Source organism: Falco biarmicus, chromosome 5 (genome assembly GCF_023638135.1).
Source record: "Falco biarmicus isolate bFalBia1 chromosome 5, bFalBia1.pri, whole genome shotgun sequence".
Lineage (NCBI taxonomy): Eukaryota > Metazoa > Chordata > Aves > Falconiformes > Falconidae > Falco > Falco biarmicus.
This window is the reverse complement of record NC_079292.1, coordinates 30,547,279-30,574,944: the sequence shown is the minus strand read 5'-3', so window position 1 is coordinate 30,574,944 and position 27,666 is coordinate 30,547,279. Positions and strand designations below refer to the sequence as shown.

General features: G+C 41.1%; 1 protein-coding gene across 3 annotated transcripts in view; it reads right to left on the bottom strand.

The window, feature by feature from the left end:
- Positions 1–27,666, bottom strand: part of EXOC4 (exocyst complex component 4) — a 408,492-nt gene that overhangs the window by 283,940 nt on the left and 96,886 nt on the right. For 2 of the 3 annotated variants that reach the window (XM_056339465.1, XM_056339463.1), the window contains exons 8-9: positions 16,799–16,944; positions 12,061–12,149 (exon numbers count right to left, since the gene is read on the bottom strand). In XM_056339465.1, coding sequence (XP_056195440.1) covers positions 12,061–12,149; positions 16,799–16,944 — 235 coding nt within the window. Of the gene's footprint in view, positions 1–8,713; positions 8,887–12,060; positions 12,150–16,798; positions 16,945–27,666 lie in introns of those variants that run through there. The other variant, XM_056339464.1, reaches the window with a different exon arrangement.

Genomic DNA, 27,666 nt, shown 5'->3' with positions numbered 1-27,666 from the left:
TCTGAAATACCATACACAAACAGATATACATGACAGAGACATCACACCTTCCGATGTTGAACAAAATGAATAGTGGCTAACAAAATCAAATGTGTAACATTTTAATCCTTTAATTAGTAAGAATTACTTTCCTCCCAACAGTTCTTCCTTATTAGGAAAAACTCAAGACATCTACAGATCCTCCAACTGTTATTCAATCTCTAAGCCACGAAAGTCTTTCAAGCATCTGGCATGTTTTATGCTCCGTGGCAGTTCCGTTCCTTCGAATTGAATGATTTATTACCATATAACCTAAGCCTCTGATGAGATTACGCTGCCAATTTGTGCCTTCCTTGTAAAGAGAGGTCTCCTCAAACCCAGGCTTTGGACAGAATGTTGTGAATCTCAATTAAAGGGTGACCTTTACAAGACAAGGGAAATGTTAATTCATGCTCACCTAAATGGCTTCAGCCCTACTTGAAAGCAGGGCTTTCTAAAGCTGCCCACTACTATGCCACTGTGAAGTTTCATTTCAACATTACCAAGATAAAACAAGTCTTCAGTGTAAAAAAAACTGTATATATCCATCCATCAAAGCCAAAGGAGAAAGTCCAAATGCTAATACAGCTGTCTCTGGTGCATTTTTTATGCTACTTGAAAAACAACGGATTCGCATTTTTAAGGGACTTCAAATACAGATTAGAGGCATTAGAATGACAGGGCCAGAGATTAAACACTTCTTTACCCACTGAACAGGTACAAGACAAGGCAAAGCAACGGCTATTGCCTCCACACTCGCCCTTGAGGTATGTGTTGTAATTTGCCATACCTCTAGAAAGCAGTTTGATATTACAGGGTGTCTCATCTTGAAGGGTATAAAATTTGCAGAAGAGGCAAAAAGGCAGTTCAGTCTCCACAGACAATTCTGTTTCACTTTTTTTTAAAATGAGAATTAGCTACTCTATCAAACAGGAGAAATGAAAACACTGTTTCCACAATGTATTTACTGAGTTTCTAATTAAGTTCATGAAAACAAAGAAGAAATTACAAAGTAGTAAATAAGAATTTGACCCACATAAAAAAGTGTATCTGGATAAACTTCAATATGGAAAGAAGTAAGAACTTGCGGAAAAAGCCAAATGTCAGCAAGACTTCAACATAAAACATGGCCACCTAAGAGCATCTTAAAACCACAGTATTTAACAGGCCAGATGGGGGGGGGGGGGGATATAAACAATGCTATCATAGCTATCAATCATTCTAGAAAGTATACACATTGTATAAATCTCTTTCAAAAAGTATGTATTCTCTTGAAGGATACGTTTTGCAGGTTTGGCTAACCTGGTCGCTAAAGATCCTAAAAGAACAGGATTAACTGGCTAACCTTTGCCAGGTTGAATTCTGACCTAGTCAATTGTATTCAGCTAATCCACATTCCCACGGGATATTTTTGTTCCTTTTACAGCCTAAGTCTATGGCATTACCAAGCAATTGCCAAATCCCGATTCAAATGGCTGTTATTACTATTAACAGTAACAGAAGATAAGCATAAGAATCTAAACCTGGGGCAACAAAGACACACTGGAATGCCCTGCTAGCAAAAAACAAACAAAAAAAAAAACAACAAAAAAAAACACCCCACAAAAAAACCCCACAACACAGGAGCAACCTAAAATCATTCCTTAGATGAGTTCAGGAAATGGCTTTGCAGTAAGTAATGTCATAAGGGAAGCCAGAGCTCAAAACCAGGATTTTGGCTTCAGATAATTAAGATTTTAGAAGGAACAACAGCAGCACCATCCACTTAACCCACAGAGCCTTTTTCACTCTTTCAGGTTGTTGCAGCCCACTTCCACTAGTGCAGCAATGAGTGTTCCTCAAAGCAGAGTAGATTGTCAGAAACCAGACCTGCTTATACCAGCCTGAGAGAATCTTGATCCTAAACAGCAAGACAGAATATTTTTAAATAAATGGTTTACTACTGAACTTTACACAAAAGCACAAATTCCAGGAGTGTGAAGCTCTCATATAGAAAGGAAGATCGTATTATTTCAGATCACAGTAAGCAGAGTACCTGTTCAATGGTACCATACTTTATTAGTGGCTGTACTGATGAAATGTTTCCACTGTCCTTCAAAAAAGCAAAGTGTGATTTAACTGTTCCAGCCTGGGACACACCTTACACACTGACATAGCACAGCCCACCGCCTGGCACAGACTAGCCCAGAAAGCTTTGCACCGTATGACACAAGGGAAAAAGGAGAAAGACACTTTCCAATTCAGGTAAGTCACATTACAGAGATGCTGCCTTTCATTCACCCCTGAATTCAGTTCACCTAGTGTTCACTTTAAGTTATACCCAATTAGAAATTAAGCATATGAAAACATACAGACTGATTTTAATGGATATCAGGACTTGAACATCTCACTGAACCAAGCTGAGATGGCTCAGTACCTCCAAAAGCCTAGTCGTCCTGAAAAAAAAACCTGCAGGAAATTATACAAAACAGGATATTATAGTTCACAGACATAAACATTTTCTACCTATTCTGCTTTAATCTGCATAACACAAAGTAATTCCACATCGTCTTTGTAAATTTACCACAAAGCCCTCAAATTCTTCAGTAATCCAAAACTCAGAGCCCAAAAGAAGCTGTAAATAAGTACCTTGAAAATCAATGACTGCATTCCAGACAAGGCACTGTGACATAGTAAGTCCCAGAAAACCTGAGTCTCTCAGCCCAGAACTGTAACAACACAACACAAACCAGACCTGGTCAGAGCAACCTCCCAGCAATATTAATAGGACTAAAGCATCCATTTGGGGGGGGGTATTTTATAAAATGAGCACTTTTTCAACATGCTTCCTCGTATCAATAGGGGAGCAACACATAGCACTAATGGGAGAGTCACGAAGATGAATAATCCAGGCTTATAACAGAACTCATAACTTATTCCAGCATCTTTGATTTTCAGTCTTCATTTGAGAAGCTCCTTTAATGATAAAACACCTTGATTCCTGGCATTTTTGGTCTTCTTACTAAATAAAAAAAAACAAACCCAAGTGGCATCTGGCAATCTCCATAGTAGACTACTAGAGGCCCTTAGGCTCTGAAGTGACTTGAGCAGGGTATGGGGCCAAAGACTAAAGCAAGAGGAGCTTCATGTCAAGCCCAAGGACTTATTTAGAAGCCCTGGACAGAGACCCAAAACTGAACACCAAAATATTGTCATGGGTGAAGGCTAGAGTCCATTGCCAAGGCCACATCAGGGAGCAAAGCACAACTGAGCTGTGCTGCCAGGCTTGCGTAAGGTCCCACCTGTGAAGATAAATTAAAGGTGCAAGCTAAAAGCGAGCTTCCTTAATAATGTCACTGCTGCTAAAAAGGATGCAGTAGCTGTGGGCACTGCCAGGTAAGACCCAGGACCAAGAATGTGGCTAACATGGCTGCTGACAATTATCTTCACAATACTTGTTTTCATGAACAATTTTGCGCAAAAATAAATAGTAATAAGAACTACTGTATGGTCATTTTATAAAGCAGACAGATGATTTCCCGTTGTCTTGTGGAGATCTAACTGGCACTCTCTGAACTCGCAGTAGTCAGTAAATATCGACCTGCTATCAAAACTAACTTGTACTACCTGAGCCTGCTCAAAGTCCTCGACCCAAGCTAAAGAAGAGACTTCGCAGCCCAAGCCTGACTTTCAACACCTTACATCTCCCTGAGAAGTGAGAAGAATTAAGTGGGAGATGTAAACCTCCCCCAACCCTTAAGTGTTCTCTAGAAGTGACAGAGATGCCCTGCTGCTTTTTCACAGACCCTGACAGCTGGCCAAGGTCAGCCTTTAATAAGCAGTAATATATGTCCTCAGACACCAGCAATGGATCAAAAAAACATTGTTTAAAAAACACACCACATACTCACTTAAAGGAATGGAGACAAAGTGATATGTCTATTAAAATGATTACACTGCCTCATTCCCCTGGATACAAATATTTTGAACATTTAAAAAAAACCCAGCCACTGCAGGATTCTTAAAATACATCGACCAGGAAAGGCAAACTAACCCTATGAAAGCAATGAAAACCTGTTGCTGTAAATCAAATGCAAAACGTGTTCTCACTAACGCCAGGACAAGGAAAGCTCTTTACACAGCAAGGAGGGCACTAACAAAGCAAAGGGTCTCTCCTGCTTCCATTTTTAGCCATCTCCCTCCTTTTTTTTTGCCTCCCTCTGAATTTTCCATAGCTTTAATAACAATCTCATAGGCAAAAATCAAGAAACAAATTATTTTCTTACACATAATCCCCCTTTTGCTGTCAAGTGCCTGACCCTAGTTTGATAATCTCATTTCCTGAGACTCAAAACGCTGGAAATTTAAGCTTCCTAGAGTGTTAATTGTGGCCCTGCTCCATTGCTAATCAAAAAATTGGATGTTTTGCATGAAAATGCTGCTCTAATTAATTCTCAGTCATAAAGCGCCCTGGTTTTAATAACCCCTTCTTGATTGGATAGCCTTTGAAGAGACAGTGCAGCTAATCCGCTAAACCAGAAAAAACACACGCAGAGGAAATAATAAGTGGGCTTACAAGGTCTGAACTAGATGATTGCATTAATACCGTCAAACCACAAAAAAGCGATTCTCTCCCCTCTCCTCCCCCTCCAAGCTCAAAGCAAACTGTGATCCTGCGCATCACGGGGAGACAAAAGCAGCTGCATGACAGGAGATACATAACATCAAATCTTTTCCCACTCCTTAGCATAACCAGCTTCCTGATTCTTCAGCTGGTTATTCCCCATCCTTTTCTAACTGATATTTTTAACTGGGACCATCCGCTTGTCACGTCGTCTCCTTTAACCAGAGAAGAATTGTATTGCTTCTCCCCCTCCTCATTGCCTCTGACTGACAACATATTATCATACACATTTCTAAAAGGTGCTGAACTGAATTTTCATTATCCAAAATGTCAAGATTCATTTTTGTCACTGGCAGACACAGCTGGCTCCCTCCAGCAGCCCTTTGGTGAATCCAAATGGAACAAGGCACCTACAAATAACTGCTTTTTCCCCAGACCTGGCCTTACATTGTGTCCTTGTCATATCAGATACCATTTGCCTCCGCTGCTATTTCTTGGCATCAATTTCTTAATTAGCAGAGTTTCTCTTTGATTTCCTTAATTACTTAAAACCTTATGGTAAGAAATTTTCAGGCTTGGACTGAGAACATGTATGAACAGCATAGTGGCAAGTAACTCAAATCCACTCCCCATACTTAAATTTGTATCATAGGGATGTTCAGGGCTTCCCATCTATCACCTGACCAACAAGAAAAAAAAAATCCGTAGAGTTTCTACTTCTAAGAAATAAGGTTAAAAAAAGGATCCAGTACCTACTGTCTCATTGCAACAGCTCTGACTCACCATTCTTTGCCAGAGTTGGATGTGATACACCACCTTTAATTTTGTAGCCCTCCTACCGATTCACTGGGACCATGCTTGATCATTTAAACTTGCAGAAATTGGGTATTTCTGAGCGTCAACAGTTATGCCTGAAACCGCTCAGTCAAGGTCCAAACTTCTAGCAAGATCCACTGCAACCCAGGAGACAAAGACACGACCAATATTAAGAGACATGCAAATGAGAAAAATAACATTGCATATGGTACCTGGCAAAAAAGAAATCTTACATATAACATGCATAGCTGAACTACCAGCCAACTGTGAGACATGGGAGTGTTGCATAATCTGAATCCACAAGACACTCTTGCATTAATTTTGAAACTCCAAAATGAAAATCTAAGTTCATGTAATACTCTACTATTACCACCAACAGAAAAGTAACCATGCAAGAGTTTGGGGCAAGAGTTTAAAAACACCTCTGACAAACTAAAGAAACTTAAGAAAACTGAAGCAAGGTGAATTACCCAAAATTTTTAAACATTAGAAAAAAAAAGTACTGCATCACAGTGTGTTGTACTGCAACACAGGGATGTTCTGGACAGAAACTGCATAAACTTCAGAAAGAAATAAAGAATTTTTGCCATTTCAGTTCAGCACGCAAAACATGCCCAGTAGCTGGGGGAATACAGCTTCGGGGCATTCATTTCATTCTTTGTTCTATTAAAAGACTTACTCTGTTAAGTCACTTAACTTTTTTCTGCTTTTCTTGTACAAGCACTGCCCTACCTTCCAGTGGCAGTAAGAGCAGAAACGCGTCTGCACAATGCTCAAGTAGCAGGATTATAGAGGGGACAAATTCTCACACAAAAAAAACCAAACCAAAAAAAAACCAACACCCAAAAACGAATGAAAAAAGTCACAGGCACAATCACAGAACAGCTGGGGTTGAAAGGGACCTCTGGAGATCACCTAATCCAACCCACTGCTAAAGCAGGTTCACCTCTAGCAGGCTGCACAGTCGCATCCAGGCTGGTTTTTTATGTCCTCAGAGCAAGAGACCCCACAGCCTCTCCGGGCAGCCTGTTCCCATGTTCTGTCACCCTCACAGTAAAGTTATTCCTCATATTCAGACGGAATTTCTTGTGTTGCAGTTTGTGCCTGTTGTCTCGAACTGGGAATCCCAGCACCGGACCCAGCACTCCATACGTGGCATCAGGGAGGCAGAGCAGAGGGGGAGGATCCCCGCCCTCGCCCTGCTGGCCATGCTCCTCCTCATGCCCCGCAGGGTCCCAGGGACCTTCTTGGCCCCAAGGGCACGCTGCTAGCCCATGGGAAACATGCTGTCCGCCACAATAATACAAAAATATTTTCAACCCTCTTACACAGCAAAAAAGCCCTTGCAGAATCATAGAATCATTTTGATTGGAAAAGAGCTTAAAAATCAAGTCCCACTGTTACCTGAGCACTGCCAAGTCCACCACAAAACCACGCAGGCAGTGATTCCTCAAGATGCACTGCACAACAGCATCCTCCTGAGCTCCCAGGGCAGCACACACATGGCTGGGCATGGCAGCAACCCTGGGGCTGCAGAGCCGCTTCACTCAATGCATGGCTATGTCAAGTGTGCCCAAGCCACCATTTACATGAATATATATTAATACCATGATATACTCAGAGTCAAACCAGTGCTACTTAACAAAAAAATGAAAGGTGATTCTGACTCTTAATTCTGCTCTCATCGTCCTTCCCAGGATGATGCATGGCATACCACAGCTTGCACAGCTATAATCCAAATAAAATCTTACTCTGCAAAGACCCTGAGAAGTTTAATTAATGCTGAAGTGCACTGAGCTTCCCCAGCAAATAAACAAGCCCAAATTTTAAGAGGTGCTGAGCAGCTGTGGAGTCCATTAACATCCATGGGAACAACAGCTGCTCGGGAGCACTTAACATTTCATTCTTAAAAACGGCCCAGATGTACACCACCAGCAAAGCTGACCTTCACATGAACTGCTAGGGCCTGCACGCGCACAGATAACAGAGAAGCTGGATGCTATTTTCCATGCCGATCAGCACCCTCGAGGCTCTTTAGATTTTCACAGCATGAAGAAACATCTTTTCCCATTTCTACTGATAAACTAAACTGAGGCCACAGTCACCATGAGCACAATATACAGCCACACGAATTCCCTACGGCCACAGGACTCTGAAACAATACCCAGCATATCTAGAAGGGGCCCATAACCATGCCAGAAATTATCAGCCAGCAGTGAGCAGCTTAGTGCACGGCTGCTGGCGAGACATCTCATGCCCTCAGAGCTCACCTACCCCGGGTCTTCCGAATCCCATGCACGCAAGGCTATCTGCAAGTAAGGAAGATCACTAGCTAAGATACAGCACCTTCTGAAACAAAGATTATCATTCACTGAGCTTTCCATTTTCAGTTATGTCTCCTTTCACTTCTGCTGGCGGCTTGTGCTTATTTTTTTATGTATTTAAAAAAAAAAATAAAAAATTGACTGGCACCTCCAGAATCCAGCTCCTGCCACTGCCCCTCTCCCAGCCACAAAAAAATGGAGATGTGTAGACCCGTGGAAGACAGGCTTCAAGACACTTGTGCAAGGCAACTGTGGTGGTGAAGGCTGCTACATCATATGAAAGCTAATCCTTGCAGGTATATACAATGCACAAATCATGTGTGTACCATGCTCAGTATAATGAAATTAAAACTTGGATTAGTGCTTTTAAAAAACATTACCATAATACACCATCAGAAATCCAGACATGCACAGATACTACCCAGAATTGTGGTCTTTATTTTTGCTTGAAAACATGTTTTGTAGACAGCAGTTACATTCAATTTAACAAAAACAGCCTCCAGGCCCCTGCAGACTGTCTCCTGCCTTAGTGTGCAGCCCCAGTGACATCCTCCTACTGTCTACTGTCCTCTCCTGCAGTCCTTGACCTCCCTCAATGGCAAGAAACTACATTCTTCTTTTACTCCCAAGAAATCATTGGTAATTGAAGGCAGCAGCGGAATGAAATAAGGTGCACACACGGGATTCATTCCACCAGTCAGCGACAAGCAACCATCCACCTCTGTGGTGAAATAATGCAGCATTTTAGCCTAGTTTCCAATGAAAGTGCTGATCTTCTGTGTCTGTCCAGCTGGCCATCCCATCCTGAAAACAACTGCGCTGGTGAGCCAATTTCTGCCAAATGTGGCAGAGGCATTGATCTTAAAAGCAGTAAATTCTTAGAGGTATTGTAAAAGCACACAGCCACATAGACGAAAGCATAATAAAAGCGTGCCTCCATGGAAGGGAATGCTGCAGTGAGGATGTGTTAGCTTTCCATGCTGTTGGACTTACCAGCCAGGAAGCAACCTGCACATTTGCTTCCAGGGCACGAGGCTGCTTGCTTGATCCAGTCATGGTACATGCTGCTTTTTGCTTGGTTTGGGGGACAGTAGTTCAGGGACATAGGCAGGCACTGGTGGGTGCCTGGAAGAAAAATGTGAGGGGGATGAAGGAGCTTTAGAGACACGGTGAGAAGTGCAGCTAGCGAAGGAAAGGTGTTAAGGGAGAAAAGGTGGCACATCTGAGACGACCAAGGCTTCAGTCATTCAGCTGCTCATGGAATAAGCTTACTCATTTTTTAAATATACCTGCATTATTTATCATAGTCTATTACAAAAAACATCATATTTGACAAATGGTAGGAGAGGTCCAACAAAGAAAATGTAAATTCCTCAGCCAACACATAGCCAAGACAGGCTCCTCGGGGGAAGGGCAGGGGGAGGGGGTGGTAGGATACAAGAAGCTTAATGATGGACATTACTCGTTGTGTACAGAAGAAACCACTTCTGACACTATCTCAAACAACCTGGGGAACCACATGTGTTAGTCTAGAAAGAGGCATTTCAGTTATGTACTTCCTTCCCCCTGCCCCCTCCTCTTTTTAAAGAGAGCTGTCAAAAAACTTGTGCATTCATCTTCCAAGGGAAAAAATACATGGTCAAAGTCCTCCTCCCTTGATTTCAGCAGAATAAGACAAGAATTCCATGCCTGTATCAGGTCCCTTTCTCCCACTGAGGGATAATATGTGCCTTATGCACCGCACTATTTCAGTCCAAATGAAAGAGGTTAATGACAAAGCATCACTCTGATCTTCACACATTTTAAGGCTATTTAAATTAAATTCTTATTTCAAAAAGTTGGCACGAGCCAAACTTTTATAAGTTCAGGGTTTTTTGGTGTGGGTTTTTTTTTTTTTTAATGCATATGTTTCTTTGAAGATCTTTTCAGGAAAAAGATTTCCTAAGAAGCCACCCTCCCCCTGCTGCCACTGAAAAGTCATCCCTGTGGATAAGGCTGTCAGGAAGAGAAACTGTGGCATTCACAGAAGAGTGTCACATGCCTGCTTTCCAGGAACCTGATTGAACAATTAAATTGTATTCCTCTTTAAAAGAGGCATTAAAAAAAATGCAGATCTTGCTGTGGCCTGGGATTTGGGAAGATTAATGAGCTACCTAAAAGGGAACAGTAGCTTATAATAGAAAGAGAGGATAGTACATTTTTAACATAAAATTCAAAGGGAAACTTTTCTTGATGGTTAAACTGCAAAGATTTCTCAGCAAAGTCATCTCATCTATTGTCCCTATTGACTCCCTACATTGACTTTTTGTCACCCATTGCATCACGTTCAAGCTCTTCCAATTCATCCAGGAAGGGCAATATAATCTTGTCCTATCCACACTAATTCCTATATTTTGTCCTTTACTTCTTTGTCAGCTTGCAGGCTTTGTACTTTCTAACCCTGTGCTAGCTCAGTGGCTGGAAGTCTGCATAGCTCTTTTGCATCCCCCTTTCTTGAGAACATTCACAATCTCCCGCACATGACAAATGTTTCCGCAAGATTTGTCTTGTATCAACAAGGAGTCACTCTTTCATGAAATCTGGCTGTGCCCATCAGTAAAGGGTTCTGAACCCAGAAAAGAAGCTATTTAAAACCAAATCCTCAGTTCAGTCTAACACCAATGGTAACCACAAAAAAGCCCTTCTCTCAGCCACAAGGTACCTGGAAAAGGATAGAGATGTGGAGTGAGTCAGGTCAGGGTGTTGGAGGCAACAGGACTCAATCCAAAGAGACCTGAAATTTGTGAGGCAAGCGTTGCAGGTTCCCTGATGGCCCCATCACTGATCCAAACTTAGTGCTCTCAACAGCTTCAAAATTCTTGGCATCAAACCCACATTTGTCCCAGGCAGTTTGTAACAGAGCTGTTAACTGTGGAGAAGCAGCTACTTAAATCCTACTGCCCACTGGTACAAGAAAATCATGATGCAATAACAAATTTGCAGCATCCGCTGAACTGGGTAACTTCTTCCAGTTAATCCTAGGCACAAGAGCACGTGACAGATTTTGGTGGTGAGAACCTGAATCTCAGAAGGTAAAGAGCTGTAAGCTGAACACCTTTCAAGTGAGTATTAATGTCAATACCATGATTTAAAAGACAGCTATCTCCACTTTTGTTTTATTCCTATATGCTGTCAGATCATAGTGTAGACAACTGTCAACTTCAGTAGCTCCATTTCAGATTCTTCCTTCACAGTCCATCCAGCAGTATCTGAATATTCACCACAGAGTGAATCACTACATCCTTAATCACCAATACTAAGATCATCTTTGTTGAGCCAACTAAGTGAAGCAATCTGTCCACAAAAAACTATGTCTCTCATGGCTTCCTTTCATGTTCTTGTGGGTTTAGACAACTGAGTTATAAGAGGAGGAAGGGAACAAAAAGTCACCCAAAAATTGTGAATTATAAAACATCCTCAATTAAAAGCCAGCTGAAAATTGTCATGGGTAATAGTTCAAGGGGAAATTCTACCCTTGTCCATCACTGTAATACTTGAAGAGTATATATTATTTTATTCTTATGACTCCTCAGTAACAAACTAGAATAGATGATACAAAACAATTTCAGTCTTGCTATACATTGCCGTTACAGCCTTAAGATCTTCCCTTGATTTTGCTCCCAAAACCAATGTTTTCATAAATTACATCATTCATGAGAAAACCATGGGATGATGTCATACTCAGAGGAGAGAACACTTCTCTGTGTACAGACAGCACTTGCCACAGGCAATATAAAACAGCAAGAGTAGTCCAGCTCTTCAAATTCACGGTTTTCAAACACTCCACAATTCTTCATCTTCAAACGTTGTACAAAAGACAAAGAATTGGCCACTTTAGTCAATACAACAGAAATCTGCAACTTCAAATATGGGATGCTTGAGCTCGGCTCCCAAAGCAATCCAGAGTAAGTATCAAATTCAGCACACGATGTAAGGGAATAAACTGCAGATAAGGAAGCAGGCATTAGCTCCACGAATCCAAAAGCAGTGCTCATGGTGAAACTGTCTGCATTTCACCCATTGTTTTACAAGTCTCTTTTAAGACCTTGACCTCTAGCTGAAAATGCAGAGGGAATGAAGAGAAACCCTGCTGCTTCACAATGTAGTAATAATAAATAAGCAGAGCTCAGAAACTGGAGATATTTAGACAGCCTGCATGGCAAAGCAGAAAGGTATTAACACCCTGACATAGCATGGACAGGATATTCAAGCTCCTGCAAAAAAGAATTATCCGAACTAGCACATTATCTGTTTCCCCACCTTGAAGTTCTCCACTTCTGCTGTACAGTTCTCTTCTCTGCTCACGCAAATAGGCACTCATGCTAATAGCATGGGAGGAGGACTCAAACCTGTAATTAAAAATAAACAAATAAGTAAATAAATCTAGTCCGTTAGCCATCTGAAGAAGCACCCTTCCTGTAAGCACCAGTCAGCCCTAAACAAAAAGGACTACTTCTCTGCATGCTGGAGCAAAATTATCACAGCATACCAAAAGCACATTTTTCCTGTAAAACTCCATCACTGATGCACCACATTCTGCCACCCTCAATGAACGCAGCTCTACCAGCAGCCATCTGTCACAGAACAAGCAAAACTAGCAAGCTGCAAAAAGGCTTTACCCTTGGCCAGATTCTACTACCCATGCTATTTTTCCATCCTCCCAAGGCCAGACCACCCTGCTCCTTATCTCTGCTAAGTCTGGGTTCTTCCTTTTCTAGGCTCCTCCTTCATCCAGCACCTTCCCATACACCTCAGGGCTATTTAACCACTTAGCAGGAAGGAGCTACAGCTGCACATCATCCATGTCAATCAACCCACTGCCGCTGAGGCAAGGCCACAGCTGCATGTTGTCAATGTTAAGCAACACACTGCCTTCATTCTTCTACAGCCACCCATAACACCAACCTGCCCACAAAGCACAGAGATGCCCTGTTAGCTGGGAGCACCTAGGCATTTAAGTAGGAATGGCCCCTAAAACTGGTAAAATCCAAACCAAAGCCGTAAGCTAACACCATCTAAATTGCTAACTGACCTATACATAAAAATTAAAAATAAAAACCTAAATTTCTCCTGGAAACTAGGAAGCAATACATTATTTAGTATTTATCATATGGCTCTAATACTCCAGAAGGACCAATCTGAGAGGCAGACAAATATTTTTCCAACTACTGTAGCCCCATGAACATGATTTTTGCCACTGACAGTGAAAGGCCACAGACTGGGCACCAAGCTGATGCTGCAAGGTCTCAGGACATCTCTAGGCTGGCCGTGCCCTCAGCTGGGTGTCCCTGGGATCACACGTGTCCCACGGCCAAGGGGCTGGTGCCCACCTGCCTGAGCTCCGCGCTGGGGACACCTGGCACGGCCAAGGGCTGCCGCCCCGGGCAGGCGCTGCCCAGCAAACACCAGCCCTTGGTGTGCCCGGGCTGGGCGCTGGGCAGCTCTGCCCTGGTGCTGGGCACCGGGGAGAAGGGAGCAGGCGGTGGGGACAAAGCATCTTCACATAGCTATAGACATAAGGCTTAGAGGGAGGGAAGTCATCTTTCACGAACATCAAACTTCTGGAGGTGAAGATCTCACAATGTTGATGACTTGCTGCTAACAGCCCTTGGCCCCTCCCTACCCCTTCTGCTAAGGAAGACTGGATCAGCCCTAGTGCTGCCCTGAGGGACACTGGAAAGATGAGCATCACACCAGAGAAAAAGGGCACGCATTTGCATGCGTTCTTGTGCAACAGTGTTAAGGTTATTACTATTAATGAGGCTTTTCTGCTTTAATTTGGACTGAGTGTTAGTATTATTGCAACTGAACGAATAACAATTTATCAAAATAGAACAAACACTTAAGACTTTAATTAAACAAACAGTAAATTCTTGGCTCCATATTTATGATGCGCTCTCTTTTACCCCTAGTGAGATATTAAGCATAACATTATCACCATGGCCTTCGCCAGGCATCAAAATCAGAAGCTTCAGGTCAAGGCAAACTACAGCAATAAACTTCAGTCTCCTCCTTGAGACAGAGACTCAGACTATTCCTCAGAGGCCTGCACTGGCTTTTGCTGCAGGATCTCATCACGTTCACTTCTTTCCCACAGACATCCAGTTTCTCTCCCCTGTTTCCCCTCCTCTGCTGTCTCCTTCATCTGCTCTTATCCCATGTTCCGACTCACGCTTTGGTCCTCTGCTCTTGTAACTTCTTTCCCCATGCTGATCCTCCCACAGCAAAGCTTTCAAAATATTTTTGTAGTACATAGAATTACACATAATTACAGCCAAGCCTGAGACTGATGGATTGGGTGTTCAACGTCTGCTTGTAGAATTCACTCCTTTCCCACCATGCCCAATTTCCATCTTGCAAACCTGACCTGTAGGGAGATGGCAACCTGAATGTGCACTTGGCTACCTTTCGGAAGAGAAGACAGATTGGTTCATGATTGCGTGAACTATATAAATTCCCAAAGTACCCCTTGTCTGAAGTTTTCTTTTTGAAGCCAACATTAAAAAACTAAATACATCATGACTTTTTTTTTTTTATTATTACACAGGGAAACAATGACTCAAAGTCTTTTCCAAATGCTAGCTACCGATTACCACAGAGCGGGACACGGTTGCAGAGATTTTTCCCATTATTGCTAGAACACACAACTAGCAGAAGTACTTAGTATTTATAAAACAAGACTACAGCAAGCTATCGCAGGACACGGCACAAACACCTGCATCCATCTGTGAGTAAAAAGCGAGGTGGAGCCCTGCCCTAAGAAACTTCTGAAGTGAGGACTTAAATGCAGATATTCTGATGACAAGTGGAAGGCTCTTCTGATTTGGACAGAGCTAATGGAAAGGCAAGAAAAAGCGCCTTGCAGCCTGGCATGAAAAGCACTGAAGATGGGAGAGGAGACAAGAATAACACTCCATCAAACATGTACATCCCTCAGTGGACTGAGAAATTCCATTTCAATGGAGATTTCCACAGATACAGTGACAGCTGACAGAAGACAGATAACCAAATAAGAGATCCCAGTAAGTACTGCTGTCACTGCGGTGCTGGCAATGACTTGGTGACAAGACCATGAGTGGTGAGAGACATGCCGCTCCTATGAGGTTATGCACCTTCAATTTAAACAATTATACCCACCTTCACTCTCCGCTGACAAACTAATATACAGCCTTAAATTGCTGTAGGTGAAACACAGCATCCTTATTCCTCAAAGTGAACTGGTCCAAGTACACCCAAGAACAGACAGTATGAAAAGATGAGCAGCCCTATTTTGCTTCAATATACATCTGCAAGCCAGAGTAAGTTCAGAGTGTGTAATGTTCAACCCAAATAGCCAAACAGCCATGAAAGTGTTAATTAAAAGAAAGGGTCATGGGGGAATAACCAGGGGTTGACAGGGACAGGAGGCACCTCTGAAATCCTCCAGGTAACAGTTAGCCTTCTAATAACAGAAGATTACATAGAGAACTCTCCTGTGCAAGGGAGAGAAAGCAGTGCAGAAGAGTTCTAACTGGGGCCTTCGGTACTACTAGAATACAGCCACCAGATATATATATGCCTATGGGGAAAACCACAGTGAGTTCTGGATAATCAAGAAATAAGTTTTAGCTGGAAAAAAAAAAGCCCAGAAAACAATGAACAATCTGTAAACAGGATGCAGAACACAAAGCTCCCCTCCCACTTGCCCAAAACAGCCAATTACTCTCAGCCTTTCCCACTACAGAAGTCCCTGGCATTATTTCCCTACCATATAACAACCTACTTCCAATCACAGATGAGGGGTTCTTTATTTAAAAAAACACCCAGACTTCATGGATCCCCATCTCCAGCAAATAAAGGGTGAAAATACCAGCTCACTTCCAGTGGCTCCTCCTCCAGCAAATACTCCACCAGAATTTTTTTAACCTTGCACTCTGTTGACTCCAGAAAACAAAGGCACAGAAGGCTAAGCACTGCTCAGATGGGTAGTGAAAGACATCCCAAGCCCTGCAGCAGCTTATAGTCCAGACGGGTGCCAAGAACCTGCCAGATACACTGCTCCTGCTGCAGCTGAGCATGGTTAAAAGGTTACTGCTCCAAGCTGCTGGCACTCCCCACCACTGCTCCACTCTCTGCTTTTTCCACAAAGCTGCTGTGGAACTTGCTCATACCGTCAGCAACTGTTTTTGAAAAATCTCATTCCAAAAATAATAAAAGAAACCCATCAATAAAAAGATTATCTTGGCAGTATCGAGTTAAGACCGCAGCCACCCACGGAGTTATGCTGGCAGAGCTGAGAAAGCTGTGATCTTTGAACCTGGAGCACCCACTGCCAAAACAGCACATTTTGGTATTCCCCAAACTCCTCAAGAGGCCAAAGAGAATGACCAGCACATGTAGTTAAGTGTACGAGATAAAAATTCAGCACAGCTCCCCTGAATCTAGGTGTAGTAACAAGACAGCCTCTCCTCTCCTAACAGTACTGCTCACCAACAACTCTTCCCCACTTGTTACTCTCGCACATGAAATCTGTTCCCCCAAATCTTTCCTTTGGCCACCTAGCCTTTCATCCTCTCTCTTACAGTCTCTTCCCAACCGCTTAATTCTTTCCACTCTGAACTCCAAATTAAAGGAGTTAGTGATAGGATTAACCGCTTAGTCTATCTAGTAATTACATGGTTATCGTAATTCTCTTTGTCCAGTTCCCTTTATTGCTCTCTTTAACAAGTCCTGAATTCACCACTGACAAAGCCAGGCATAACATATCACTGCATGCTTTGCAGCAGCTTGTATAATAGGATCCCAAACCCAGGATGAGCCCTGGGAAGAGCTACTCTAAAAACCAGCAATGAATCCATAACAGAGATCTTACCAAGGTTTCAGCTTTGGGCATTGCACCTCCACTTTAAAACTTACACTCCTCTCACACTGTGAAACTATGACTGGCAGCCAGTGTTGTGCAGTACTTGAGGGACCAAAGAGAGCTTAGGCAAAGCTTTAACGTTGTCCCAGCACTTACTTGAACAAAGGGTTTTTAGGTCTTTGTGGTTTCTTCTTTGCGAAGAATGCTGCGAATTCTCTCCCAGAGCTGGCGTAGCTAAGCTGGGTGGATGGCTCCGAAGCAGTGCGAGTGTTCTTCATATCCAGATACTCTGTCAGCAGCATCTGCCAACAGAAGGAAAAGGATCTCAGCATTTGAAATAAAACAGCATTATACTGAAAACTTGAAAGTCTAGGATTACTAGATACTCTGTAAGACTGCAAAACTAATAAAAATCTCAAAAATTCTAATTAACAGAAACCTGGCTTTATTTTCAGAAATGTGATCCTAGGGACTTACATGTCACTGTCTCCAATTTTTTAAAAGCTTGTTTTACATCACTTGCCCAATTCAATCTGCTACAAAACCTAGATGGTACCAAAGGTAACTTGTAAGAAGTCCCCACTCCTCCCAAAACTGATTCCAGCAGCAGCAGCAACAAGGAGATGTGGGTGGGTTGTTGGCTGGCCTTTACTGACTGATTATATACCACAGCTCTCAAGGTTAGCAATATTGATCTGTTCAGTTACAAAAGCATATTTTATATATGTGTATGTATGCCTTTATATTTCCTACATAGTTATATGCAGAAATAAAAAACATCCATGCATCTGTTTGGGTACATGTGCTGCATGTCACATATGCTGGGAAAAAATCCTGGTAAAGCTGCAAAAACTGCCCTTTAATACCTCCCAAACCAAACACACTTGTTTTACCATAGAAAATATGAATTCCCACAGCTGCCAGTTCTGCCAACATAGTTCAGGATTGATTCTCCTCTAGCCCGACATACTCAGTAAGTGGTTGGGGGGGCCCTTTGTGAGACCAGGGTACACTCTGTGAAACCCTTAGAGCCCTGAGCAGTAGCCTGATATTTGATGCTATTTAAGCAACTCCATGGTGCAAAAGCAGAAACAGATTCCAAGTCACTCGCTTTTAATTTCCTTGTGTCTGATGATGGAAAGAAACCCCTTAAAAATTAACGTTTGTCACTGCATTCAGGAAGTCACTATTTATTATAAGAAAATTCTACCTGCTCTGAGAATATTACTAATGTATTCAATTTTCATAACTAGCTAGTCAAAGCCCATCAAAGTGTTGTCTGCAATGAAAGGAATACATCAGTACTGTGCTGTCTGAGTTTACACAAATTACATAGGAATAAGTATCTAGGCAAAAGGTATCATGCCCCAAATTAGAAACAATTCAGGATACCTTGGGAAAAAAAAACACAAACACAAAGGAACTTCAACTCCTAAAACATCTCAATTAAAACTTTACCTGAGCACAAGCTTTTAAAATGCAGGCTTATTGTCAGAAGTAAAAAATAATCACTGTGCTAATTTTTAACAGTAATTTACCAAATCCGTTTGTATTCGTATATTTGCATTTCATCTTCTCTACTTGAATTAACAACCTTAAAATCGCCACAAAAATGTAATTAAACCCTCAAACTTAATCAAATTTTGAAAAAAAAAGACTTAGCAATTTGTTCTTCCATTATAGATGAAACCCATCTATAATGGATTCCACTACTCCGGTGTCACTTTGTGTCCAAGACTAGGAAATGTTCAGCGTGTAATAATCTTGGCTCCAAGATTACAATAAGCCAACAGAGGTTTGAGCTAGGAACATAATGAATTATCCCTGTTGGTTAAAAATTGAATTACAGAAACAAAAAGATGAGTTTGCAGTTAGATACTCAGAACAGTACTGAAAATGCCACAGATTAGGAGACAGAAAAGAAATTCGTTAATTTATAGTATTACAAGACAGGCAGGGCAGGATGGTTAGATACAAGGCCCTGAAAAAGTCAAAAGCTGTAAAAGCAGCAAAAATAGATGGTTTTGATAACTATTCTCAAAGTTCATCTTTAAGTTATAAAACTCAAGCCTAGCAGAAACTGTGCTAGACAGATCAAAGCTCTTTCTGCTCCAGTGCCCTGTATTCAACAGTTACACAAATTCTTCAGAAGGAAGTAATTAAGTGTAAGCATGGCTGAGCATTTACAATACATAGCCAAGCGGGAGAGAAGTTAAGACAGGAGAGATCTTCAACACACAGTACATTTGGCTTATCACTGCAGCGTAAAGAATAAAACCCTTATAATATTTAAGCAATACAATTAACATGTGGGCCAGTCGGAAAGTCTTGCCAGCTACTTGCTTCAAAAAACAGCCTGAAGTTTTCATTTCTCATTGCGTTGTGCAATGCATGGCCGTCACCCAATGTCATCGACCTCAATTTATTCCCTATGTCTGGACAGTCAGAGTTACCCAGTTGTTCTGCTTCACAGGCCTAGTAGAGGATTTTAATAACTGTAATATTTCAATGTTAAGAGTTGTGGTCTGGCCGTGTACTTATTAAAAGCCACAGCAAGCTAGAACTTCAAAATCCACTTGAAAGAAAAGAAAACCCAGACATTTTCCTACCTATCTAAGTGAACAGGAGCTTTCCTTAACCAACGAACTAAGGGATTTCATGATTTGGTCCCATAACACCTGATTAGTAGTTGCTAAGCCATCAATCAAAAACCTTGTTAGACATTAATCACATGGACGTACAGGAAGATTTATGAGTGACTGTAAAGTTGGCAACATCCCATTCATCTGTAACAAGGACTATGACTTTCTGCTCAATGGTTGAATTCTGCCTTCCATGTAGTATATTTACATCAATGTCAAACAAACAAAGCTGTACATGAAGCAAGAGAACAAAGCACTTTTTCTCCAACTGCTCTTCAGAAATTACAATTAATATAAAATGCTTTATTAAAAAAGCAGTGTTTATGGATTTGGAGGATTAATTAAATTCTCAAATTTCAAAAGGTTGTATCAGTATGTGTAGCCTGTCTATCACATTCATCTGATAACAGCTTGCACTACACTGTCTTTCTGAATGGCGACGGGGCAAGAACAAATTTGCTTCTGTGTCTTTCTGCTGCCTGCACTTGCTGCAACTCTTCAGATGTACATTTTTATCCTCTGGCTGAGCCCCACGAGAAGTTGTCTAAATCGTTATGTCTTATCATGCTCAAGATTGACCTATGAACAAAGCATGGGCAACAAAACATGTCTGGCCACAGGGCGACGGCTAAATTCATTCATTATTTGTACCTCTTGAGAGGTTTTAGATGGGCAGCCTGAGCTCTGAAGAAGCTGTATTCTGTCAATTAAAAGCTGTAAATAGGTATTTCACATCCTCATATAGTCCGAATTAAGATGGATGCTGCAGTGTGAACAGTCTGCTCCATCAGAAAATCATGACAGTTTCACACTCTGCACCATCAATGCTGATTTTCATCATGCCTTCATATATTTCAGGGGGTCCAGAAAAATCAAGTGAAAACTAACACCACACCGTAAGTTTTGCAAGGTTAAATGGGATGACCAGGTAATTACTGGCCTCTCCACCTCATATTGATCAGGGACAAAAATCACAGAATAGATGGTTAAAGACTCTATTAAAAAAGAATTAAGGGAAAATAACAGAATTCATGTCCACCAGCATGGATTTACAGAACACAGATCTTAGCTAACCAGTATTCTTACAACAACAATAAATTTAGCTTTAAGTAAACAGAGACAGATAAAGTTATATTTCAGCCAAGGATCCGACAAAAGCCAAAATACTGAAAGTCAGCACAGCATCTCCTAAAAGAAAAACGGGCAGGTACATGACAAGATCCTTCACATACAACTAAAAATGAGGAAAGCACTGATACTGGACTTCGCAAGGTCCCAAAAATCTTAATTCCTCTTATCCTTTTGTCCTCTGTATTCCAAGGGAAACAGAAGACCCTTTTCAGAACCCTTCTCTTTTGTCGGATAGAAATCTCCTAGTTTTCAGCCTAAGTTCAGTCCAGCTTTGTTTTTAAAACAATAGTAATTAGAAGAGGTAATTAAAATATTAGCAATCAAACAATGAAAGCACATGCAAGTGTGGCTGCAGCAACTCCCTTCTGGACTGAACGGACCAGAACTTTTCCCATCTCAAATTCCTATGGATATAATGACTGCAGGAGGTTTGTAAATTATAATGTTATGAGGGGAAAATGGTAAATAATAAAGTGAACAAAGTATTAAAAGAATAAAATAGTTTTGTTTTCTATTTTTACTATTTTTCATAATATAATCAAGCTACTATAAGAATATCAATGTCAGCAGAGGTAAATCTCTACATCTAGGGAAAAAAATACAAAAATCATTATTTTTGTTATTGTGTGTGATGGGTTATTGTGTAAAGATGTGACTCTAGCAAATTTGGGAATATTGAAGACAATCAACAACAGAGACAGTCCCAACTGTGATGACAAGAATTAATTAGCTAACTGGAAATGGCTACATAAAGCAGACAGCCTTGTCTGAAGTAAAAGTGTACTGTATCATTCCATATTGGTCTCACACCTGGAATGCCAAAAACCCCCTGGCACTCATAAACAAAAGAGAGATCAAGGAAAAGGGGGTGGAAGGGTACACAAAAGAAGCCTAGAAGTTATTAAGAGGCCAGAATGCAGGACTTGGAGCAAAACAAGAAGCCATGAGCTCGGTCTTGTTCGCTTAGCAAAGAGAAGGCTAAGAGGTTACAGTATCAGTCTGCAAGTATGCCACAGAGGGCACAGCACTGATGAAAAAAATCTTCACTAATGAATTTTTTTAAAAAAAATCAAAGGCTGGAAAGTTGAATTTGGATAGGCTTTGGTGAACAGTTAGGCATATATTTCCAGAACACAATTAACCACTTACATCAAAGGTTGCACTGTACTGTCTTGCCACTGATTACTTTTTTCTCCCCCCACAGTCAAGACTGGACGCCTTTCTAAAATACGTGCGCTCCTTCCAGCAGGAATTAATTCAAGAAAGCACCATGGCTTGTTTTATGCTGAGGTCAGGCGAGAAGATCACAACAGCTCCTTATAATCTAGGGATCTTAATAAAGCTGTCACACCTTTCAGGGCCAGCTCTCAGGCTCTTGCATGAAGAAACCACTAGTGATCAAAGTACTATTGCTACACAGCACTTTTCATTTCCATTTCGAGTTGATACAGGAAATAAAACCATCTACTGTTAACGTTTGTCTTTGGTGAACAGGTTTGTGCTAGTGGAAAGTTCTCACCCAGGCCTGTCTTTGGCAACCACTGGGCATGAAAGTGCAAATGAAGGCTACCTCACTTGTACTTTGAGGAAACTGTAAGAGGCAAAAAACCCACAAAATAATACTCTCAGCATCTGAGGATGTCGCTAGTATTTTCTTATGCTGTTACTAGCAATTGCAAGCCAGATTTATTTTCAGCTTATTGCTGCGTCACACCAGGCATCTGCAGAAATGTTGGCATTTCAGCTGTACTGATGCACTGTGGGCTCTTTCTGAGATATATCAGCTTCTGAGACTGCTTTGCAGTTACATTTTAGACCTATCAGGAGGAATAAGAAGCCAAGATTACAAAGCAGAAGAGAGATTTCCCAATGCTATTTCAACAAGAAAAGTTGGTTAAAAACAGAACAACAGATTCAAGTTATCCGGGTTCACCAGGGACGCACAGAGATGCCCGGTGACAGCAAACAACAGTGCATGCACTGAGGAAAGGCACAACATTCCTGAGAGAGGATGATATCCCGCCAGAGATTATTTCAGGGGCAATAAAAGCAACTGCAAATGAATCCTGAAAGAAAAAAGCTGGGAGTTCAAGTAGGATACTGTGACATGCACTTACTTCTTTGTAAACATACGAAAAGAGGCATCATTCTTGAAGAGACTGGAGGTAACTAACTACTAGCACAGTGCCAGAATAAGGCAAGAAAAGCAGTGGCATTCCATGCGAGACAGTAGCCTACAGCTAATTACCCAGTAATTTGCTGTATTAAAAGTCTTAATAATTAAAATACTGCAGCAATTGTGGAATTTAACAACAACAAAAAAAGTAACAGCTAATTGAATTCTAAGAGCACTGAGCTTTCTGCATAAGTTACACCACATCGAGAACAGGGGCTGAGTACACACATGGCAAACATGACAAAGGACACAGCAATAAGGTAAGTCTGAAAGAACAAAAACAATTTTTAGGTACCGTGAATACTGTTTAATGCTGCACAACCTGCTTTACCTAATCCTCTTGTTGCCCATGAAATTAATTGAACTGAAACATAATAATAAAAGCCCTTCCAGAATTAATTCTCTCAAGGCATCGCTCAATTCCATTATTATACAAGAAGCAAGAATTCCTTTTGTTTTTCATTTTTGGGAAAAAGGGAAAAATAACCCTAGAACTGTTTAGATAACGCTACCATTGCCAGTACTACTACGTTCATTATCAATGCTAATTGTCAATTAGCACAACTATTACTGTAGACCTGTGAATGTGCATCTACCTCCAGGGAGGAAGGAAGGGAGGGAACAAACCTCAAAACTACTTTAAAACCACCACTTCTTAAAAGCTGTTTTTATTGGCAATGAATCGCACACCTGCTCAGATGGCTTTGGAGAGTTTAAAACCAGACCCTTTTCATTTCACAAGCTTCTGATAACACATGCATGGACTTCACAACCTCAGCGCCACAGACTCTGACTCAAGTGTATGGATGAGCTGAAGTCACTTGAGACATACATACTAATATAACGGGTTTCACAGTTGCTAGCACAGCAGAAGTAGAAACCATTGCGTGCTGTCACAGTTGACACATCAGGCTGTAGGTTCCTCGAACAAGCCAGCGCAGGCCAGCACTCATTTCATTTTCCCACTCTTTATGCAAACTGCCACAACAGCTTACGCATCTATCAGGAAAGGGACTTTGGTTCTGTAACAAATACCTGGCATAATGATTTAAATAGCCATGTTTTCTGCAAGTGTTCACTAATTAACCCTCTGACGTATCAACGCCCCGTGACACATCATTATCTGACTGAACAGATTTAAAGTGAAACCCTGGTCCTGCTACAAGTGCCGAGACAAACATCACTGACATCCACAGGGTGAGGTTTGCATCCACTAACTTTCTCAGCCACTGAGAGCATGAGAGATTGTGTCTTGCCACTGACAAACACACATGACAGAAGGCCTCTTACCATTACTAACTTCACCCACTCCCCTGTGCTGCATCAGTATTTTAAGTTTCATCTTCACTTACACTTGTGGCTCAGAAAATAAGCAGGTAAAAGCAAAAGCTGAGGAGAGACTACAGCAGGTAACCTTATCTTCTGCAAGATGTGAGCAGGCACGTGATGCTGAAAGAGGGCTGCCTCTTCCTAAGTCTTTTTTATAACATAACAAAGAGAACAGGAGCTTGGCCGTCTTTTTTTCCCATCTTTCCTAATAGTTCTGCTGTTTTATTTATTTACCTTAATGAAAGAGGAACAAATACTGATGACAAATTTATTACAGCTACCAATAGTCAACTTGAATAACTGGGTCATAAAACAAACGGACAGTATTTATTTTTCTCCAGGCACATCAACTGTTCAGCAAATACAGATGATGCCAGCAGAAATGATCCAAAAAACAAGGCCACTTTCTCATTTTGGTATCAGGCCCTTAACAACAAAACAAAACAACAGTTAGAAAAAAGCCCAAACCGGAATGGAAGTGGGTGACATGGGGAGCCAGTCAGGACTACTCATTTCCTGCAAAGAAAATCCACATTCAGATGTGTGTTTCCACAGTAAAGCAGACATTTCATCTGCATGCCGATGACTGGAATCAGTGAGACCTACACATTTACACAGCTTGCGGGGGCTTGGTGGAATACTGGTCAACGCAGGGGGTGGGGGGGGAATAAATCTTTCTGCAATTTTTGACAAGTAAACCCAATTGGCTTCTGGGCAGTAACATGTAATTGCCAGGACTGTTCAATAACTGCATAAAAACATGGGTGCACATATGTGTGTGTATATATATGTGTATTCAAATACTGGTATGTATACACATGTCTACACACATGCATGTATATCTTTAGCACATGGTCCTTCTGATATGAATGATGAGAAGTTGTAAAATACATACAGTCCAGTACAATCCAGAGGATGGATAGCTAGCCAACTGTGTTCTAAGATGAACCAAAAAGCAATGAACTTCATCAGAAAGGCATAATTACCACCTGCTTCATAGACAGCACAAAATGAAGTATTTTCCAGCAAGATTAAAACACACCGTCTTTCAGTTTGTCTGGACTTTCTTTTGTTCACGTAGCATGTAAAAAGGTCAAGGAGGAATGTAAGAGTTGAACAGGTAATTTGAGTGCAGATTTCTGGTCTGCAATTATAATTTAGTGAAGCTTCACTGGTTCTGCATGTTTTGAAGGTGGGGACAACACAGTTAGAAACTTGTGTTTATAACTAGAGGTAAAGTTAAACATTTTTAAATCACAAAGAAAGAGGATATATTCGCTCAAGTTTAGCGTCAACTACATGCCCACCTTTCAGAACATCCTCTGCCTCAGGGAAGAAATGGGCAATTCTAAAGCATAGGAGAAACAGTGTTACACTTAACCCAACTGATCTGAGCTTCTGCTACTCAAACTGGCACATACAATACAGCAGCAGCAAAGAGAGGAAAAAGACAGCATGCTGTTTAAATACCAACCATGTTAACTCATGGATAATACAGCACACTTCATGTATTTCATGCCTTCAACTAATTGCTTAAGACATCCTACTATAGTGTAGATGGTAACAGTAGTGTGCCCTCAGTCTTCATTAAATGCCAACTCTTAATAACAGACTCCAAAAGGCCTTTAATTGCATTTAGTCGCAGCTCCTGAACTTTAAAAGTTGTTAATCAGATTTCTATGTAAATGGAATGACGATTAAAGGTTAAGTACAGGTTTCTGAAATTTCAGCAGCTGAAGACGTATTGCCCTTAACAAGAAAGAGAAACTACCAGCCTTGACAGGAACTAAACATCTTAATTAAACACTCAGAAGTACAGTACTTATTTCTGCGTGAAGTTCTATTTTCAAATGTCAAACTTAATCAGGCACTTGACAAAACCGTGCAATATCCCTACAGCACAGAAGAACAAAAGTGTCTTAGGATTCTTTCCTGAGAAACACCTGTATGCCTCCCCGTCCTCAGCTCACCAACAAATTAAAGTTCTCCAAGTCACTTGTCCCAAACAACAAGGAGGGAAGTTTTATGGCTTTAAAACTGCAGGAGTCCAGCTGAGAAATAGGATACAACATTTTTCAACATGTCAGCTTTTCTTCTGCTTGCTTGGTTTATCCCTGTAACAAGTGTTGTGCTGCCAAATAAACATAAGGGTCCTCATAAATCTGACTTGCAGAGATTTATTTCCCTTGAGGGTACAGCCCATCAATTATCACCAGTCAAAACTATAAAAACTTCTTTGTCGGGAGTAAATTTAGTATGTCTGTATGGTGCTCTGTGAGCAGCTTGCTGCTCTGTGTTTTGATGCCGGATACTACAGAAAGCATCCAGGCGTGCTCCTGAACTTGAACCCTGAGCTACTCAGGACATTCACATCAACCAAACTGTTCAAGCACAGTGCTCCCTCCCTCATGCTGCCCCTGGTAATTAATCTAACCTCCACATTCATAACCTACACTCATTATAACAAATACAAAAACTGAGTGTGTCAGTCAGATAGAAGTCTGAGCCCCATTTGAAACCTGACTTAAGATTTATTCTAATTAACTAGGATTCCAGTCTCTGATTTCAATTCATTTGCAGGCATATATGAATTTCATATTTTATAGCAGCGTGCACATCCTGCATTTACTTAAGAGAGCTGTACAGTGACAAACAGACCTAAGCAGGATCCATGAACAGGATACTTTATGCCAAAACTTGACAAAATAAGGAATATTTCATGCAATGAGGGGTTCAAATCCTAATCTGACTGAACAGCGACTGCACCCAGGATTAGCTCAGAGACTGAATAAGGGACCTCAGGACCAGAGACCTTTGCCTTGGGTCAGACAGACACTGGGATCAGCTGCCAGACTGACCCATCTATTTCACATACATGGTAATTTGACTATCTAGAAAACAAATTAGCACACATCTTCATATACCATCATGCATGTTTATTAAAAAAAAAAAACACAAAAACAACAAAAAAACCCAAAACAACCAAAACCCACAAAACTGGAAATACCTGAATATTTGTATAACTAGATACATGACTGCACCCATTTCTTACAGAATTAGTATTTAAAACTGGATTTTAAGTCCGAGTTGTTTTTTAAATTACAAATTACACCTGATCCTAGGAGAATACATTTTTCCGGTAAGCTTTATAGCAGCTATAGCAACTGCTAGACCACTGCAGCAGTGCTGTATGGGAGTGAAAAATCAGCCAACATAAAATGTGTACAGTGGAGGTGACTATTATACTTACAACCCAGAGTATGAAATAAATTTAGCAATGTAAGCTGCAGAGACAGACTGCCTCTAAGCAATATTGAATAGTGAGAAAGAAATGGTGTAAGGAACAATGAAAGTTAATTAAAGTGAGTAACAGAACTGTATAGCTACCAGTTGCTTTATCTTCTTTCAGATCAATTAAAAACTTCATCACAGCGGCTTGAAAAATGGAGGACAAGTAAGGAAACTTCCACTCACCTCTTTGTAATATGCTGTGGTAATAGGAGATATTACCCACAAAAGTGATTTACCAACTTATGTCAGGCAGGCAAAAGAGTAGAACTGGATTAAAAAAAGGAAGTCTGCCATAGTTAAACCCAGTATTGTTGCTTCATTATATACAAAAAGCTTTTAAACAGATCTTGCAGGAACCACTATTCCGTCACTTTTCAAAAAGCCTACATTTTGCAAATTTGTATGTAATTTCTTGCATTTGTCAGAGTTAACTTGAAAGACTTTCAGATCTCATG